The 17,708-nt window shown below is 41.4% G+C and overlaps 1 protein-coding gene across 3 annotated transcripts in view; it reads left to right on the forward strand.

Annotated features, from left to right (window-relative positions):
- Positions 1–2,973: 2,973 nt before the first annotated feature.
- The window catches only part of CAMK4 (calcium/calmodulin dependent protein kinase IV), a 150,003-nt gene continuing 135,268 nt past the window's right edge, over positions 2,974–17,708 (forward strand). For 2 of the 3 annotated variants that reach the window (XM_085214456.1, XM_085214457.1), the window contains exon 1: positions 2,974–3,245. In XM_085214456.1, the coding sequence (XP_085070582.1) occupies positions 3,130–3,245 (116 nt within the window). In that variant the 5' untranslated portion in view covers positions 2,974–3,129. Of the gene's footprint in view, positions 3,246–12,766; positions 12,828–17,708 lie in introns of those variants that run through there. The other variant, XM_085214458.1, reaches the window with a different exon arrangement.

Here is a 17,708-nt window from a genome sequence, read left to right on the forward strand (position 1 = left end):
ATGCACTGGAACAGGTTGGCCAAGGAGGTTTGTGGATGCCCCATCCCTGGAGGCATTCAAGGCCAGGCTGGATGTGGCTCTGGGAAGCCTGGTCTGGTGGCTGGTGACCCTGCACATAGCAGGGGGTTGGAATGAGATGATCATTGTGGTCCTTTTCAACCCAGGCCATTACAGGATTCTAAGATTCTATGATTCTATGGCAAACATTCTTTAGTGAGGACAATCTCTGACAGAGTGCTTATTACATATAACTATGTTTTCTACTTTGGATACGGACACTGTACCTTCAATAAGCAACACTTCCTGTACATGCCTTTGGGACAAACCATTTTTATTTTAATATCCTGAATATATGAAGGCAGTTTGTTTAAGAAGAAATACTGGCCTAAGATGGCAAGGCTAACATACTTCTCCTTCAACACATGGACACAACTTATGAACAATCTGTTCAAAACTCTAGACAGAATTTGTTCTTATGTTTTGTTCCCATGATCTAGCTGCTAGAAATGTATGAAAAGATTAGAAGCCAAGTTTTAAAAGTTCTTGTCCTGTATTTATTTTTGAAGGAAATTCTGTTAACTGTGAACTGCTTATACCTAGTGTAGTAATGTCTGTACAAAAGAATTACATTCTTTCACAAGGCAGAATCAGAGTCAGAGGAGGGCAGAAAGATCCCATCTCCACCAACACACCAGATAAACATTCTGCTTTGAGATTAATTTGTAAATGGTAGAATAGGGGTAGGAGGTTGGACAGTTCCTCTTTATTTTTGTGTTCATAAAAACTGCTTCCTATGCAAAAATTGCACACCTCCTGGGCTTGCATTTTTCCTCTGAATTTGTAACCTAGGTTTGTTGTCAGAAAAACTACAGTATTTGAGTCTCCAAAATAACAGTTCACACACAGCATGCCATAAATACATAAATGAGGTTTCCTTAGCAGTTTAATCTCATGTCCAGTAATGGCAATGCAAATCAGTGCATTGTGAACAAATCTCTGACACAACCAGAGTACCTCATGTTTGAAATGCTGCCTTGGTTCTCTGAAGGCTGAAAGGAGCATTCATGTGCTGGTCACACACAGTGTGCAACCTGAAGACTTTAAGTGCATATGATTATATTTACATATTGTTATATTATCTTTTTTTCTTCTTAAGCTTTTTTTTCTTCATTTGCAGGGAAGGTTAAGGTGCATATTAGGAATCATTTCTTCTCAGAAGGAGTGGTGATGCATTGGAGTGGGCTACCCAGCGATGTAGAGGAAATCCCTGAAGGTATTTAAGTAACATGCAGATGTGGTACTGAGGAACATAGTGGGCATGGTGGGGGTGGGTTGATGGTTGGACAGGGTGATCTTAGAGGTCTTTTCCAACCTTAATGATTCTGTGATTCTATGGAGTTTCTGGAGAACAAGGCCAGTCAGTTTTAAAGTATTTGGTTGTCAGTATGGTGTGAACCAACTTACTTTGAGAACAGGATTTTAAGGGAAGTCAATGCCTTTCACATAAAATCACAGAATGGTTTGGTCTGGAAGGGACCTTTAAAGATGATCTAATTCTACCTAGGTGGCCCAGTACTTAAAAAGATCTGCTGTTACTATGCCATTAACAAAGAAAGTCCCATAAGAAGCATATCTAGAACACCTGAGATATGAATCTGATAAAAGAAAATCCACTAAAACTGTTAAAAAAACAAACCCAACACATATGTACTCTATGGGTTACGGAATATTTTAGACATGTAACTGAACAAAAATACAGTACAGAACACAGTTGCCTTATAGTGCGCTGATTGGCCATTCTGTGAGCATATGGGGTTTTCACACTCAGTGACCGTTCCTTTTCTCAGGAGATGTGTCAGAAAATGCCATAAGAAGAGAAAAGGAAATGTTACCTAGCAACCAAAGCTCTATGAAGAAAAGTTCCACGCTGGCCAGGAGAGAAAGGGTGAGCAGGGAGCTAGGTGCGGGCACAATCAGCAGTGAAATGCTGTGTGCCCACTGCCAGCACCAGCCTGGTCAGGCTCTGCGTATCGTGGGTCTGAGGAGATTCTGGTTTTCAAAGCAGGGCTCAGGATTACTTTTTTTTTCACTCAAGATTAGTTTGAAAATGATGCAATCTCAAATCACGATGGGGATATGTATTTTAATTTTAAAACAGCAAGTTAACTTGACTGGAAAGGGCATTACCTCTCTTTTGTCTCTCGTATTTCTATTTTTCATCCTTCCATTTGAAAAGGCCAGACTAACATATTTTTCTACTATCTGATTGAACAAAGAAGAGCTTTTCTTATTTATTATTTTTATTTATATATGTGTAGCCCTTTGATGAATTAAGAAATTTTAACTGGAGATCATTTGTCCCTGGGTTAGGAAAGGAAGACGGGGAACAGTAGGAGTCAGACTTGTTTGTAGGGAGAAAACAAGACAGGTTGGGAAACACGTTTATACACATAGGACTGACAAGGACGCTGTGCTCTAGGTAGGGAATTCAGCGTTCAGAAGCAGGCGTGTGACGGGAGGACAGGACCCGACGTCGGAGCTGCGGCGCGGCCTGCACATGGCCCGTGTGCACGGGGGCGGCGGGGAGTGTGTGGCACGGCGGGGCCGTGAGCGGCTGGTGCGGTGCATGCGAGGTACACACGGCTGCTGCTGCTGCTGCTGGATCTCACCACCATACCAACAGAAGCTGCCTTCGCGCCGACACTCCTTGCTGGGATCGCTATACCCAGCGATACAATATGCTACATTCGCATGCATCTCATGAGCTGCAGATTTCATAACCTGCTCGGAGTGCCACTGCAGCAGGGCAGTTTCATCTCCTTACCCGCCTTGTAGCTCTGCGCCGGGAAGCCGCATTGCTCGCCTCCTGCCGGGCCGTGTCCCAGCACAGCCGCCCACCGCCCAGCCCCGGCCCCACGCCCAGCCCCGGCCCCACGCCCACCACCGGCAGCAGCCGAGCCCCCGCCCTCGGCCCCGCGCCCCGCCCCGGGCCCGCCCGCTGGGGGTGCCGCTGGGAAACCGTTGCAGCCGCTGCTCCAGCAGCCCCGCCGCTTGCAGCTTGCAGCCGGCGCGGAGCGGAGTGGAGCGGGGGGATCGCCCGGTAGCCGTCCCAGCCAGCTAAAAGTCACCATGCCCTCCACCTCTGCCTCGGGCTCGGCCGGGCGCCCCGCGCCCGACTACTGGATCGACTGTTCTAACAAGGACACCCTGACCCACTACTTCGATCTGGAGTCCGAGCTGGGACGGTGAGGGGGGAGGCCCGGAGGGCGGCGGGTCCGGGGAGGGACCTCGCGTCGCTGGGTCGGGAGCGGCGAAACTTTGGCGTGCGCGGAGCCGCGGGGAGGAGTGGCTGCGGGCGAAGGAACGCCGCCGGGGGTCGAGCTCCGAGAGCGGGGGTGGGCGAGGGGAGGCGGCAGCCCCGGGGTGAGCCGCGGTGCGTGTTCGTGTTAGTCAGGTGTCGTGTAGCGGCGGGCTGCAGTGCCCTGTTGCTCCTCCTTGGGAGGGAAGGCGCACCCCGAGGTGCTGCCCGTCCCTCCCTCTCTCCGTACCAGATCTGCAGTCCCTGTCCCACCCCTCAGAGCCCCTCAGCCTAGGTGTCAGCCCAGGCAGCGGCCGTGAGCAGGCCGCTTTAAGTCGCGGACTGCAGTGAGTCCTGCCCTGGCGCTCCTGCGTGGCAGCTTAAGGGTCCCAAGCTCTCAGTTTGTCTGTCTCCTTCTTTCTTTCTTTTTCTTTTTTTTTTTCTTTTTTTTTTTTTTTTTTTCATTTTCTTTTAAATCGAAGCCCCACGTAAGATTCAGGTTTCCCCCCCTCAAAATACGGTTGTTGGTTTATGTTGAATTTACAAGTAGAAAATGACACTTTTTAAAAAATAGTGGAAAAGGAAAGCATTAAAGCATTAGAAAGAATCTTGCACCAGATGACTTGTGTCAGCAAATCAGTAAATAATAGCAATCATGAATTCTAACAACAATCATTATTAAAATCCTAGATGACAATGGGAAATTTGCAGGTAATACTGTGATTCCTTGGCACATTTCTTTTCTGAGAGAACAATGAAAAGTATTGCTATGAACACACCTGTACTTGCCTACTGTAGCTAAAAGGGGCAGGAGAAGCTGTAGGAACACAATAAAACATTTTTCTTGGCTTGCTGGCTAGGTCTCAAGCATTTGCTGCTACCTTTTTTACCACTATTGTGACTCAGATTTAAACAGGATTTTATACCCTTTCACAAGTTTGTACTTTATCACACATCTGTGCAGGAACACGAAAATGGAGGAGGAAGTAGTCAGGTCGGTTTTGTTTCCAGAACTGACACAATAGTGCGCATTGCTGAGCAACAGCAGTTGATAGGAACTCTATCACCTGAATAAGTGCTGCTCTGTGTGGTTTGCCTGGAGTCCTTTCAGCATACCTGCTAGAGATTGTGAGCTTAGCTTTTGGAGAATCCATAGTGGTGATATGACGTGCGTTCATCTCCTAGTCTGAGAAGGGGATTAAAAATGTTGACTTCTGAGGAAGTCAAGTCCTTAAACGCTGCAGTATAGTGGGGTTTTCTACCTTGCAAGGTATCGTAGAAGGAGACCAAAGCACTGCACACTCCTCTCAAAAGGCAGAAAGATATTATTGATATAAACAAGATGGTAATTTGAGCAATGATAACAGCAACTTAACAAGATTCAAAATGGCTAAATACCTTTTACTACTTGCTACGTAGAGGGTAGGGGGTGCATAATGAATCTAAGATCAAATCTTAGCTAAGCTAGTATAACTTAAAAACAGTAAATCATTTACCAAGGATCTGTTAGCAAGACATAACCATGTTTTGAGTGAATCTCTGCAGTTTGAGGAGTGACCCTGCTGAAGGGGAGATTCTGGTGTGCAGCCCGCTGCTTGCAAGAATACTCTCCGGGGGGTTCTTTGCCTGCTTGCTATTTATGGGGTAAGATTACTGACTTGTAGTCATACAACTTAGAATTGGTTCTGTTGAACTAGGATTCTGTTGTTAGGTGTCTGAGCGCCAGTGGTGAAACTTTGATTGTTATTAGTCCCAAGGATAAGGTCCTTTGCACCTTATTGTATATGCACTAGGCCTCGGACATAATGACCAGGCAGGGTGGGGGGGCAAGGAGAGCACCATCATACAAGGTGAGACAGTAGATGCTGAAACGGTAACAGGAGATTTGAGTGAGAAACAACCATACCCAGCTAGGTGAGATATGTGAGCCACTAAATCTGCTGTACTGTTGGATAGATGTAGGCAATGAGATTTGAAATAAAAGCAGAATGCAAACAGGAGAATATAACCATCTGAAACAAAGATCATGGGGTACTGGTGGGACAGAGAATTCCAAGGGGTACATGTTTGAAGGGGAAATTGCACCGGTGGTTTAGCAGCAAGATCTTGGTCCTCAGATCCCAGGGTGAATCTAGAAACCTGTGCGTTGTGTGCTAGCATCCAGAGTGCTGCTGCAAATCTCAGATCTCTTCCAGTAGCTCGGGTATGTCAATTGCTGTTGATAATCTTACATTCAGCTTTTTAATTTGGAAGTGAGTTTGAGTACACTTACAAAGTATACTCAGGTTAGTAGTGGTGATGGTGTATCTAGGTGAGGTTGAAAAATGTGGTTAAGTCATCCTGTTAGATGCAGTAAGTCAAAATAAAATATTAGAATTAGTATCAGGAGGCATTGTCCTGAAACATCTTCAAGATGCAAGGATTGGTGTATGTCTTCTGTTAGATTGCAAAGGTTGTATTTGGACAGCTCTTGCCAAATATAGGAGTCCCCTTGGAAAGAGACCTTTCTGCAAAACGTGTTGGCCAAATCTCTTAACCATTGTAATCAGTAGATCTTGCTCCCTCAGCAACCCTGAAGAGATGGATTTGGGGGTGCTGATTGATGAAAGATTCAATGTAAGCCTGCAATGTGTGCTTGCAGCTGAAAAAGCCAATCATATCCTGGCTGCATCAAGAGAAATGTGACCAGCAGGTTGAGGGAGGTGATTCTGCCCCTTTATTCTGCTGTCCTGAGGCCCCACCTCGAGTGTTAAATCCAAGTCTTAGGCTCTGAACACAAGAAGGACATCGAGCTGTTGGAGCGGGTCCAGAGGAGGGCTACAAACATGATCAGAGGGCTGGAGCACCTGCCTTATGAGAATGGGCTGAGAGAGCTGGGGCTCTTCAGCCTGGAGAAGAGAAAGCTCGGAGGAGACCTTGTAGAGGCCTTCCAGTACCTGAAGAGGGTCTACAGGAAAGCTGGAGAGGGGCTTTTTAGAAGAGCAGGTAGTGACAGGACAAAGGGAAATGGCTTTAAACCAGAAGAGAGTAGATTTAGACTAGATACTAGGAAGCAATTCTTTACTGTGAGGATGGTGAGACACTGAAACAGGTTGCCTGGTGAGGTTGTGGATGTCCCCTCCCTGGAAGCATTCAAGGCCAGGCTGGATGGGGCTTTGAGCAACCTTGTCTAGAGGAAGGTGTCCCTGTCTATAGCAGGAGGTCGGAACTTGATGATATTAAAGCTCTCTTCCAACCCAAACCATTCTATGATTCATGTATGGAGAATGAAGGAGTGGTGGGAAAAGATTGGGAATCTCAGCTGTAGATTCACACAGGTCTATAGGTCTTCACAGACTCATAAGTAAAGGAGATAAAGAGTGATTGACTGATCATAAGTTATGAAGGGTTTTTAAAGACAACAATGCCTGTGAAGAATCGTAGGAATACATTACTGGACTGCTGGAATGTTTAAATGACAAATGAAATTTAGTTTCAATGAGTAAAAGCAGATGGAGATGGGAGAGAAACCACTAAGTTGGACATAGAACAGTGTCTAGTTAGGTGATGGATCTCGTATCCACTGGATACTGTGGATGCTATAAATTTACAAGAGGCAGCATGGCAGGTTTACTTTAGAGAAACTCATTGAAACTAATTAAATATAAAATTGCTAATTATTGAGTTATAAGTTCTTCAGTGTTAAAACTGCATTGACAGTATTAACATAAGTTTACTCTATTCGTGTTCGTCTTGAGGCATCTATGTTTGGAGACTGTTAGAGACAGTAATTCTGATTTAGACTATTATTCTGAACCAGGACCCTATTTTTACATCCTACTTAATGCTTGGCTTCTTTACCTTTCCATTAGTCCATTTCCAAAATGCTGTAAAGATGAAATTTTGGTCTTTGTTTCACAAAATCTATTTCTTAGTTCTCTGAAGGTGGATGCATTGGCAACTTGTGGATTTTTTTCAGACTGTACATCAGCTGAAAGATTATTTTTCACACTCTTGGAAAAATATTTTAATAATTTTGGTTTCTGAACTTGTACATTCCATAAAGACTGAAAGATTTTGTTAGCCATTTATAACTCACGCAGTAACATTTGGTATGGTGTTTCTGAAATTAGGATTGGTATAACAGTACTATATGAGGGAAGAAATAATTCAGTAACAAATATTTTAATATTCAGAAATATTTCAAAAAATTTCTTTGTTGAAATTTTAATTAATATTTTACTTAGTATGCACTTTTTTGCCTAATTGTGTCAAATTCCATTATCATTTGATTTGAAACTGCCAAATGTTATTACTGCAGGTGTATTGCAGATGTATTAAATGGTCAAGAGAGGTTGGATGTATTTTCTACAAAATGCTTAGTGCTTTTAGTTTTGCAAACAAACATAAAATAAAATTAAAAAAAAATAGAAATGTTATGGGAATTTTTCTTAGTATAAGAAGGATACTTATAAGAAGGAAAACCACCTGCAGTTTTGTGATCCTTGCTGAAAACCTAAAGATGCTTTTGGTACTTGTTGTTTACCTTGAATTGATAGTGGTAGCTGAATCATGGGTGCCTTGAGGAGTTCTGAGGGCAGAGAATTTAATTTAAATCCAAAGAGAGAATTATATGCTATGGAGACTGCTGTGGAAGTAATGCCTTCCATTTTACTGGGTAAAGAACTGGCTAGAGGGCTGTGCACAATGGCTAGTAGTCCAGCTGGTGACCCATTACAAGTGGTGTCCCTCAGTACTGGGGCCCATCTTGTTTAATGATGACCTAGATGGAGGGATTGAGTGCACCCTCAGTACATTTGCAGATGACACCAAGCTGGGAGATGGTGTGGATCTGCCTGAGGGTAGAGAGGCCCTTCAAAGGGATCTAGATAAGCTGGATCGCTGGGCTGAGGTGAATGGGAGAATTTCAACAAGGCCAAGTGCCGGGTCCTGCACTTTGGCCACAGTAACCCCATGCAGCGTTATAGGCTTGGGGATGAGTGGCTGGATGACTGAGAAGAGGAAAGGGACCTGGAGGTGTTGGTTGATGCTCGGCTGATCATGAGCCAGCAGTTTGCTCAGGTGGCCAAGAGGGCCAGCATTAGAAATATTAGAAATCCTGGCCTGCATTAGAAATAGTGTGGCCAGCAGGAGCAGCATTGGTGAGGCTGCACCTCAAGTACTGTGTTCAGTTTTGGGCCCCTCACTACAAAAAAGATGTTGATGCCCTGAAGCGTGTCCAGAGAAGGACAACGAAACTGGTTAAGGGTCTGGAGCACAAGTCTTATGAGGATCAGCTGAGGGAGCTGGGATTGTTCAGTCTGGAGAAGAGGAGGCTCGGGGGAGACCTCATTGCACTCTCCAACTTCCTGAAGGGAGGTTGTGGTGAGAAGGGGTTTGTCCTCTTCTCCCGGAAAACAAACAGGACCCGGGGAAATGGCCACAAGTTGCACTAGGGGAGATTTAGATTAGACATAAGGAAAAACTTTTTCTCAGAGAGTGATCAGGCACTGGAATGGGCTGCCCAGGGAGTGATGGAGTCACTGTCCCTGGCAGTGTTCAAAAGGCATCTGTATGAGGAGCTGCGAGATATGGTTTAGTAGCTTGTGGTAGCAATGGTAGTGGGAGGATGGTTCAACTAGATGATCTTGTAGGTCCTTTCCAACCTTGTGATTCTATGATTCTGCTGTGTTGGCCCACAACATCAGAGATGGTGTTGGTGATATGGCAAAGAGGTTGAACCTTCTCACCAATATTCCATTTTGCTTTGTTGCCATATGACAGATGGCAACAGAGGAGCAGTCTGACAAAATGGAATCTGACATGAAAATGTGTAGGATTTAAAGATGTGTCACTGAATTCTTCAATGTGGGAAAAATGGCTTCAGTTTGACACTTTCTGAATTCTTATGGGGACCAAACAGTGGATGTGAGCACAGTGAGGCAGTGGGTGATTTCAGACAGGAAAGACAAGCCATATTCCAGACAGCCATGCATAGCTGTCACACTACAAAATGTAAAGAGTCTTGATCAGCTCATTCCTGTGAATCAATGGATTTCAAACACGAAACTCTGTATGAAGCAGAATATTGGCATTTGGAACAATGGTGGCAATGTTGGAACACTGCAAACCATTGCACCATATGGGTCCCACAAATGCTCATAAAATAACAGAATGAACACCATATGCAAATTTGTCAGGACCTACTGAACCAATATGAGGCTGAAGGTGATGGTTTCCTGGGTCACATCATTACTAGTGACAAGATATGCATTTTCAACAAGAGCTTGACATCATAGCTGATAGTGGTGACTATTGTTGAAAATAACTTTTTGTAGCTGAGAATTTTCTCTATCAATTAGTGCTATTTTGCTTTTTGTACCTGTTGTGGTTTTCATGGAAATAAATAGGAGGCATTACTTTCAGAGCAACCTATGTTGACTTCTTTCTGCAGAATTACAAATCTCACTCTGTCTGTCATATTCATGACTGCTGACACAATAGCATCTGCTTTTGTAATAGTAGTAGTGGGTGAAATAAGGCAACTCCTTTCAATAGGAGTTTCATTCATTATAGGAATGAGTTGCTTTTGTGTTTGATGCTATGAATTTCAAGCAGTTTTTGCTTTGAAAGTGTCCCATCTGTTCCTCCATTAAAATAAACGAAGAGAGCAGCCCTACTGAAAAGGCTTGGTCAGCAGCAAGTTGAACATGAGCCAGCAGTGTGCCCTGGCAGCCCAAAGGCCAACTGTACCCTGGGGTGCACCAGGCCCAGCACTGCCACCTGGAGAGGGAGGGGTTGTCAGCTCTGCTCTGTGCTGTGCGGCCTCAACTCAGCACTGGGTGCAGATCTGGGTGCCCTAACATAAGAAGGACAAAAACTATTGGAGAGAGCCCAGAGGAGGACTGCAAAGATGGTGGAGGGTCTGGGGATCAAGGTATTTAAGGAGCAGCTGAGAACTCTCGGTTTGTTCAGCCCAGAGCAGAGGAGCTGAAGGGAGGCCTCATGGTGGTTGCAGCCCCTCGCAAGGGGAGTGGAGGGGCAGCACTGAGCTCTGCTCTGTGTGACAGCGACAGAGCCCCAGGGAACGGCATGGAGCTGTGTCAGGGAAAGTTTCTTCACTAGAGTGCGGTGGTGGGCACAGCCCCAAGTGCCAGAGTCCAAGAAACATTTGGATAATGCTCTCAGACATGGCTTGATTTTTGTGTGGTACTGTGTGGAGTCAAGACTTGTACTTGATGATTCTTGTGGGTCCCTGCCAACTGATGTGTTCTGTGATCCTGTGGGGAAAAAAAAAAATAGGATGTTTTGTTGACCACTGAAATAGTCATTTGTTATACAGACTGTTTGCTGGGTTTACTCTGAAAAATATTTGTTTTTCATTGAGGTAGGTTACTCCTTCAGCAATACTTCTGCCTAGTGGTTTGCAGCTTTCAGTACTGGATTTGATGATTTTCTGGAAGACATGTGCTGTTGGCAGTATGTAGTGCTAGCTGTCCAAATCTGTGTGGAGGGTGCTTTGCTGAACTGGGGTGAGAATTCCTCTTGCAAAAATATCATTGAGCAAAAACTGCAGGTATAGATTTGCTTGTCCCTATTTCATTAGTTGCAACTTACTTCTTACCCTGGCAGCTCTCATCTGCGGAAAAGTAGCAAGAGGTTCTGTGAAGGCAGCTGGTCAGTGAATAGGGAAGGCTGCTGAAGGTGGGATTATGAGGCTTCCCTTAATGCTACTGTGTTAGCCCTGGTTGAAGGAGAAAGGATAAGAGAAGACATGCTATCCTTGTGTGGCTAAGGCATCCACAAGGTAGGTGGCCATTGAGAATTGTCTTTTTCAGACATTGCACTGGTATCGTAGGTCTAGTTGAAAACTTCAGTGTTGTTTTCTACTTGTCTCATCATCCTTCTTGAAAAATGTCCTTAACGTTTGAGAATAGGTTCTTCTGTAGTGATTGTGCGCTTTATTCTTTCTGTTGAAGTTATTCTCTTGTGGAGAAGACAGTTCAGTATTAAGTTGGCCATAAAGAGAACATTAGAGTGATTTCTGTTAAGATATGCTCTAAGAAGTGGGAAAAGTCAGTCCCTCTTAAAATACATGTTTACCTGCAGAGTCATAAATATAAGTTGACACAAAGCACTGAATGTGCTGTGTAGAAGCTCTATAGCTTCTCAGCCCAGTGCTCTTGGTGAAATGCCTAGCTTGGGTAGCAGGAACCAGAGCTTGACCATGTAATTACCCCGGTTTTAACAACTGGAACTTTTATAAGTGCAGGGGAGGGTATTTTCTTTGTTGTATCTTGATCAATTCAACAGTTTGATTCAGAACAACAACAAAAGCAAAAAATGAATTGAGGAAGTAACAAAAGAGTTTCCTGTACTATCCTGTATATGAAAGCAATTTGAGAATGGACATGCCATTTCACCTGAAGGCTCTAATCAGGAGAAAAATGGACAGGTATTTTGAAGAAAAAAGTCTTCAATTTTGGCATTTTGAATTCCTTGAAAGTTTGCTGTTCATTTGTTGTCAAAATGCCTGCTTTAGGTGTTATTTATTTACTTATCTAAAAAGTAACTCTATCATTCAGATAGAGACTATTGCTTAAATTCTTCTGCAGTTTGAATTTGTGGCAGAACTGTTGTTCTCTTGCAGCTAGGGATTTTGTGTTGAACTACAAACTCTGCACCTGCTTCATAGAGGCTTAAAAAACAAATGAGGAAGTATGCAGTAGCGTGTATATATATCTGAATCCTGTTAATACTGTGATTGAGGCATTGCTTCCATTGTGGCATGATGGAAGATAAGTTTTTTGATTCTGTCTACTGTGGATGAAATGTTTAGCTGTCCGTGCTTGTGGCTAGTCACATCAGAGAAACTAAATGCTGCCATAGCCCAATCATAGCCTTTCAGGAATTGATTAATGCCTGATTGACTGCGTGAACAAAGTTGCCTATAATATTTTATTGAAGTCCTGACTGCATTATATTAAAAATACTATAATTGAAACAAAATTGTTATCTTTTAAATATGAACCAAAATAGACTATTGATGAGGGCATGTATTTACTTATTTTCATTTACAGGAGCACTGAGATTTTATTTGTAATATTTTATTGCACTGTTCTTTTTTAAAGGGCAATTTGTGGGTACATCTACATTGAAGTTTTAATTTGGATCATGAATGAAGCACTCGAAATGAATGCCTGAGTTATTCCCTCCCACTGTGCTCTGTCTGCATGCGGGGACATCCTTGGCAGGCACAGAGGAAACTGAATGTAACTGAACCAGACGATATAGTTCAGGAGCACATAAACCATTCAGACCTCTTGTGAATGTTCAGTTCACAGGACCAGATTGGATCTTGTCTGCAGCAGAAGCTGCGGAAAGTTTGTTTGTTTGTATTAATGCATTGATACCATGTTCCACTGTTGTGCTCCATTGCAGTGTGCTGCTAGATAGTGCCATGGTGATAGTGTGTTTGAACCTAACTGTAGTTACTCTGCAGCATGATAATAGGGTGCTTATGATACCACATGTTCAACGTAATGCTCAGGTCAGTGTCTTTCAGTTCAAATTTTAATTAACTTGTAAGCCGCTGAGAATATATATTATGGAAATGAAAATTTAGTGCATAAAATGGGCAGTGAAAGAGTAGTTAGACCATAGAGAGTATTACGTTATCTCAGTATGCTTATTAGTCTGTATGCCGAGTGCATTGTTCTTCCAATAAATTGAACTGTTAATGGTTTCTAAAAAATGACTACTGGAGCAGCATGGAATAGTTTGAACAAGCAGATGATTATTCTGTATAGCTTTCACAGCTTTCATGTATTTAAAGAGCTATTAATAATGAAAAGTATTATATCACAGAACTGTTACTTCTTTATTTTGAAGCTATTTATTCTTTTCGTCCCTGCATTGTTTTTTTTTGTTTGTTTTTTTTTGTCAGCGATTTCTGTTATCTTCTTTTTAATTAAAAAAAATTGCATTTTTAATGGAGAAAATGAATAGCTCTTGAAGTAAGTGCTCTGAAGAATACCAAGCCATTTTTTTACACATACAACTTTTAGGAGTTTGAAAATAATGGCATTGTTTGTGTTAACACAATAATATGTCATTTGAAAAAAAATTACAGTCCCTGACCTTGTCACTTGTTATTAATAACTGTCCAAGTAACTGAGCTGGCTTTATAATAGTAGTGACAAATGGTTTTTCTGTGGTAGTATACTAGCCAAAAGGCTGGCCTGTCTCTGAGAAATGTTCTGTCAAAATTTAAGTACAAAGATTTGAATACTTATTTCATGTACATATGTACAGTAACTATGAATCTTAGGTAGGAGTTCTGATTGCATAATAAGAAAACAAACGTAATATTCTGTGCTTTCACAGTGAAGCAGAATTTAGATTGACCAACTTGCATGTTTGCTATTAACTTCTTAATTTAGGAGTTCTTACCAGTTCTGCTCCCCCTCTTCTTCACAATAGGCAGAACTTTATTGTCTGAACAGAGTCATTAATTTCACAAGGGATAATCTTTTTACAGTGTGATGATGCTTTTTTGAGAAGTGATAGGCAAACATGCTGTGTGATTTCAAATAGTGATGCTGATTTTTTGGTCTTTTGTTTGTATAATACCTTTACGACTTTCGTTATTTATGTTTTTTCTGAGTCTTTCTGCTCCACTTTAAAAAATAGGTTGGAATGACAGTCATTGATACCTTGGAAGTACTCTTCCATTTGTTGTTAGATATGCTTTATTTGGCCTTACTTGCAATGCTGTTGTCTTCAGTGAATCACCAGAAAATAGGTTTTAAATTACTGCTTCCTGTTCTTAAAAACTGAACTCATTCCTAAGTTACTTTACATCTTTGTTTTTGGTGTCTGAGCCAGCAGCTCTGTGATATGTCGGATAGCTAATCATATAGAACTGAATTTAGGAATTTTTGTGTTACAGAAGCATGTTGTTTTCTTCTTCTTTTTGTCTTACTTTTTCTATCTCAGTATTACAGAAGACCTTTTCAGAAAGAAAAGTGCACAGGATGTGTTTTCCCAGCCTACATGTGTTTTTAAACTCATGGAAATTCTACCTAACGAGGCAAGAGAACTGCACATCTTCCTTTCTCCTCTCCAAGGCCCTAGATCATTACCTGTTATTCTTAGCTAGCTCTTTCTAACCTGCAAAATAAAACTCACATTTTGTTATGATTAGATTTATCAGTGAAGGTTAAGGTCAGAATGATCTGTTTGGCAGCATAGCTTGCAGCAGCCCGGGTATACTGGAACTGCTGAGGATTGTGTGTCTTTATGGCAGTATAACACTTCCCTTGAGGCTACTGGGCAGTGAGGGTTGGTTGTTACTGTGTATATAAGGTGTATATTTTTTTAGGATCTGTCAGCATAGTGCCATAGAAAGGATCAAGGGAAATGAAATATCCTGGAACATTTTTCAGTGTTGGATGCTTGAGAAATACATGCACTGTGTCCTCAATTTCTTAGACTATGTGTTGTTTAAAACAGAAAGATGAAGTAATGTTGATAAGACTGTATACCAACTATATATGTTGCAAATGTACCTTTTTGTTACCCAATTGTATGGGAACTGTTAGGCCATAGCTTGGACTGGCGTTTGAGCACCTGATGAATGGGTTTGGCTGACCCAGGAGCACAGGCAAATGTTTCCAGATGTGCTCTTCATGCCACCGGAGGGGGTCAGACACAGGGTGGAGCCACCTTGGGCACATGTTTAGGGCCAGCCACTAAAGGGAGAGTGTCTCTTGAACCTAGCCTGCCTCCTGCAAATAAGTGTTGCATAGCCAGAAATTCCCTTCACCAGTTGGGTGAATCCCATTCTTCTTTCTGTATATAACCATTGGCCTACTTGCAAATACTTTGCCTGTTATCACCAAGAACCTATCAGAAGCAATTTTGTTTCCTTATAAGTAGAAAAAGAATGAAAGCAAGAATTGTATGGTTAACTGTCATCGATTACTGCCACTAACACAGTGACTGTCAGAAGCTATCAATATTTCCACCTGTTGATCTGAGAACAGATTCCTAAAGATGTATTGCTTTCCTCATAAAATAATTGTAAAGATATGAGACTGTACAACAGTGACCTTGCTACAGACTGTTCAGTAGACTGTTCGGTCTGTAGCAAGCAAAACCTATGTTCTTGAATTTGATCTGCAGGGGATAACCAGAGAGAAATTACTTTGCATGAACCACCATACTCCGTGGTCAGAATTGCACGTGAATTGCAACATGACTGAAGTTATCATCTGAAAAACATAGTTGTCTTTTTCACATATGCAGCTATTCCTGTTAGAATTCAAGAACCATAACATGTAAATCAAAAGATGAGGATTAGGATACTACCTATCTAATTATCTTTACTGTTTATTAAGGCTACTATCTATTTATCATCCATCTATTTATATTGGCTTTTGGGGTTGATAAAGCAGCGACAAAACAAGCGCAAGATTCCTCAAAAACATCAACAGCTGAATCTAAATCTTTGAACAAATGTATAGTCTGTGCTTAGATGCATAGCTCATGGTGAGTGTCCATATGCCTTGGATAAGATGCCAGAAATGCAACTTGACCTCAGAACTGATGTCATCTCCTCAGTTATTTTTCCCCAAACACTCTCCACTAGAAACAAATGATGCATCTTTCCTCTGGCCTTTCTCCAGGCTTCTTGGAAAAGAAGCAGTTAATCAGGTTTAAGAAAGAGGTAGCATTCTAGAACAGTTTTTTTTCTCTCTGAATTTCAGTTTTTCCTTATTGCAAGGAAAAATTTTTTCTCTTATTCAGGTTGTCATAAACATATCAATACTGTTCCTGATATTTTTATTGTTAATCTTTAAAACATATCCATGTCTACCAGGTTGCTGCTTTTGTGAGATAATACAACATCTCATTTATTTTTAATGTTTTTATTCTTGAGGATGATCCTAATTGCTCCACTAGCTTTTGGAAAACTGAATGTTATGTAAACAAAAATATTCTACAGATATCTTGATTTTTGTTTTTTTATGAAAACATTATGAAAGCATTATATGATTGAGGGAATCAACTGTATCAATTATGACGAATTTTGAATAGCTTGTGGACTTTTTATTTTCATACTAAAAAAAAACAAAACCACTGACACTAGTAGGTAGCAAATGCATGTAACTAAGTTGATGGTAGCTCAGAGTAAAATGCAGGATTTTCATTTTAATCTAAATAAATAGTATTCAGTAACTTTGCTGTCATGAATGAAGGGAAATAAAAAAGCATGCAAGAGTGATGTTAACGAATACCATTGAATAAGAAGTCTGGCGGTATTTTAATGTACTTTTGAAATAATATTCTTAATTATTTGTCTGAATAATCCAGTTAACAGAAGCTGCCAGTGCAAAAGACAGTTATCTATGGGATTTTATTTTGTGTTTGGCAGTAAAAATAAAAACAAATAAATACTGTCTTGAAAGGAGCGGGTTTTCATGCCCCTTCTGTGGAAGACTGATCATAAATTGTACAACTTTCAGATAATAATGAGTCCTCCTACCTACTTATACTCTTTGGAGACTAAATTTGAATTTTATTCAAACAAAAGAAAGTATTAATTTCAGATTCATTAAATGTGAAAATTGGTATTTGCCATTTGATTTATTAAGTGTCCTGCACCAGTCTAATATTCTGGACCAGTGAGTATTTTAAGAACATGCTTTGGCCAGAAATTTATTTCAATTCCTTTGGCATGAAATGGTATTTTTTTTTTAAATTGAGGTGTTTTACAGTATAGCAGGGAAAAATGGATTGCTTAGTAGGTCTTATGATTCTTCAAGTTAAAGTCTGTCATGGATGAATATTGATTTAATTATTTGGGTTTTTTTTTTAATGCTATTTATTTGTTTTCTAGATTAACTATCTGCAGTTGTGTTATGGTATATGAATACAGTACCTTCCAGTTGTTTGTTTTTCTGGTGGGAGATGTTCTCTTGTCAGTTTTCCATACCATCTTTGCCATAATCTTAATTTAGAGACATGCAAGATAGGTATGCGTGGATGTTTTTACCTTCTAGCTTTGCTGTATTCGTCTCACCCAGTTCTTTTTGTTGTATGGACAGCAAGCAATCTATCTCTCTAAATTCTCTTCAAGCCTTCATTCTTTTCTGGCTGATTAGCTTCCTAAAATAAAAATGAAAAGGGTTGAAAAGTTGATTTTTGTAACACTTTTTAGAAGCACAGAATATTCTGAGTGGGAAGGGACCCACAAGGATCATCGAGTCGAACTCCAGGCTCTACATGGGACCACTTCAAATTCAAACCGTGTGTGTGATAGTATTATCCAAAGTTTTTCTTGGACTTGGACACTTGGGGCCGTGCCCACTGTCCTGGGCAGCCCGTTCCATGCCCACCGCCCTGTGGTGCAGACCCTTTCCCTGAC

The sequence above is a fragment of the Meleagris gallopavo genome, chromosome Z (assembly GCF_905368555.1).
Source record: "Meleagris gallopavo chromosome Z, MGAL_WU_HG_1.1, whole genome shotgun sequence".
Lineage (NCBI taxonomy): Eukaryota > Metazoa > Chordata > Aves > Galliformes > Phasianidae > Meleagris > Meleagris gallopavo.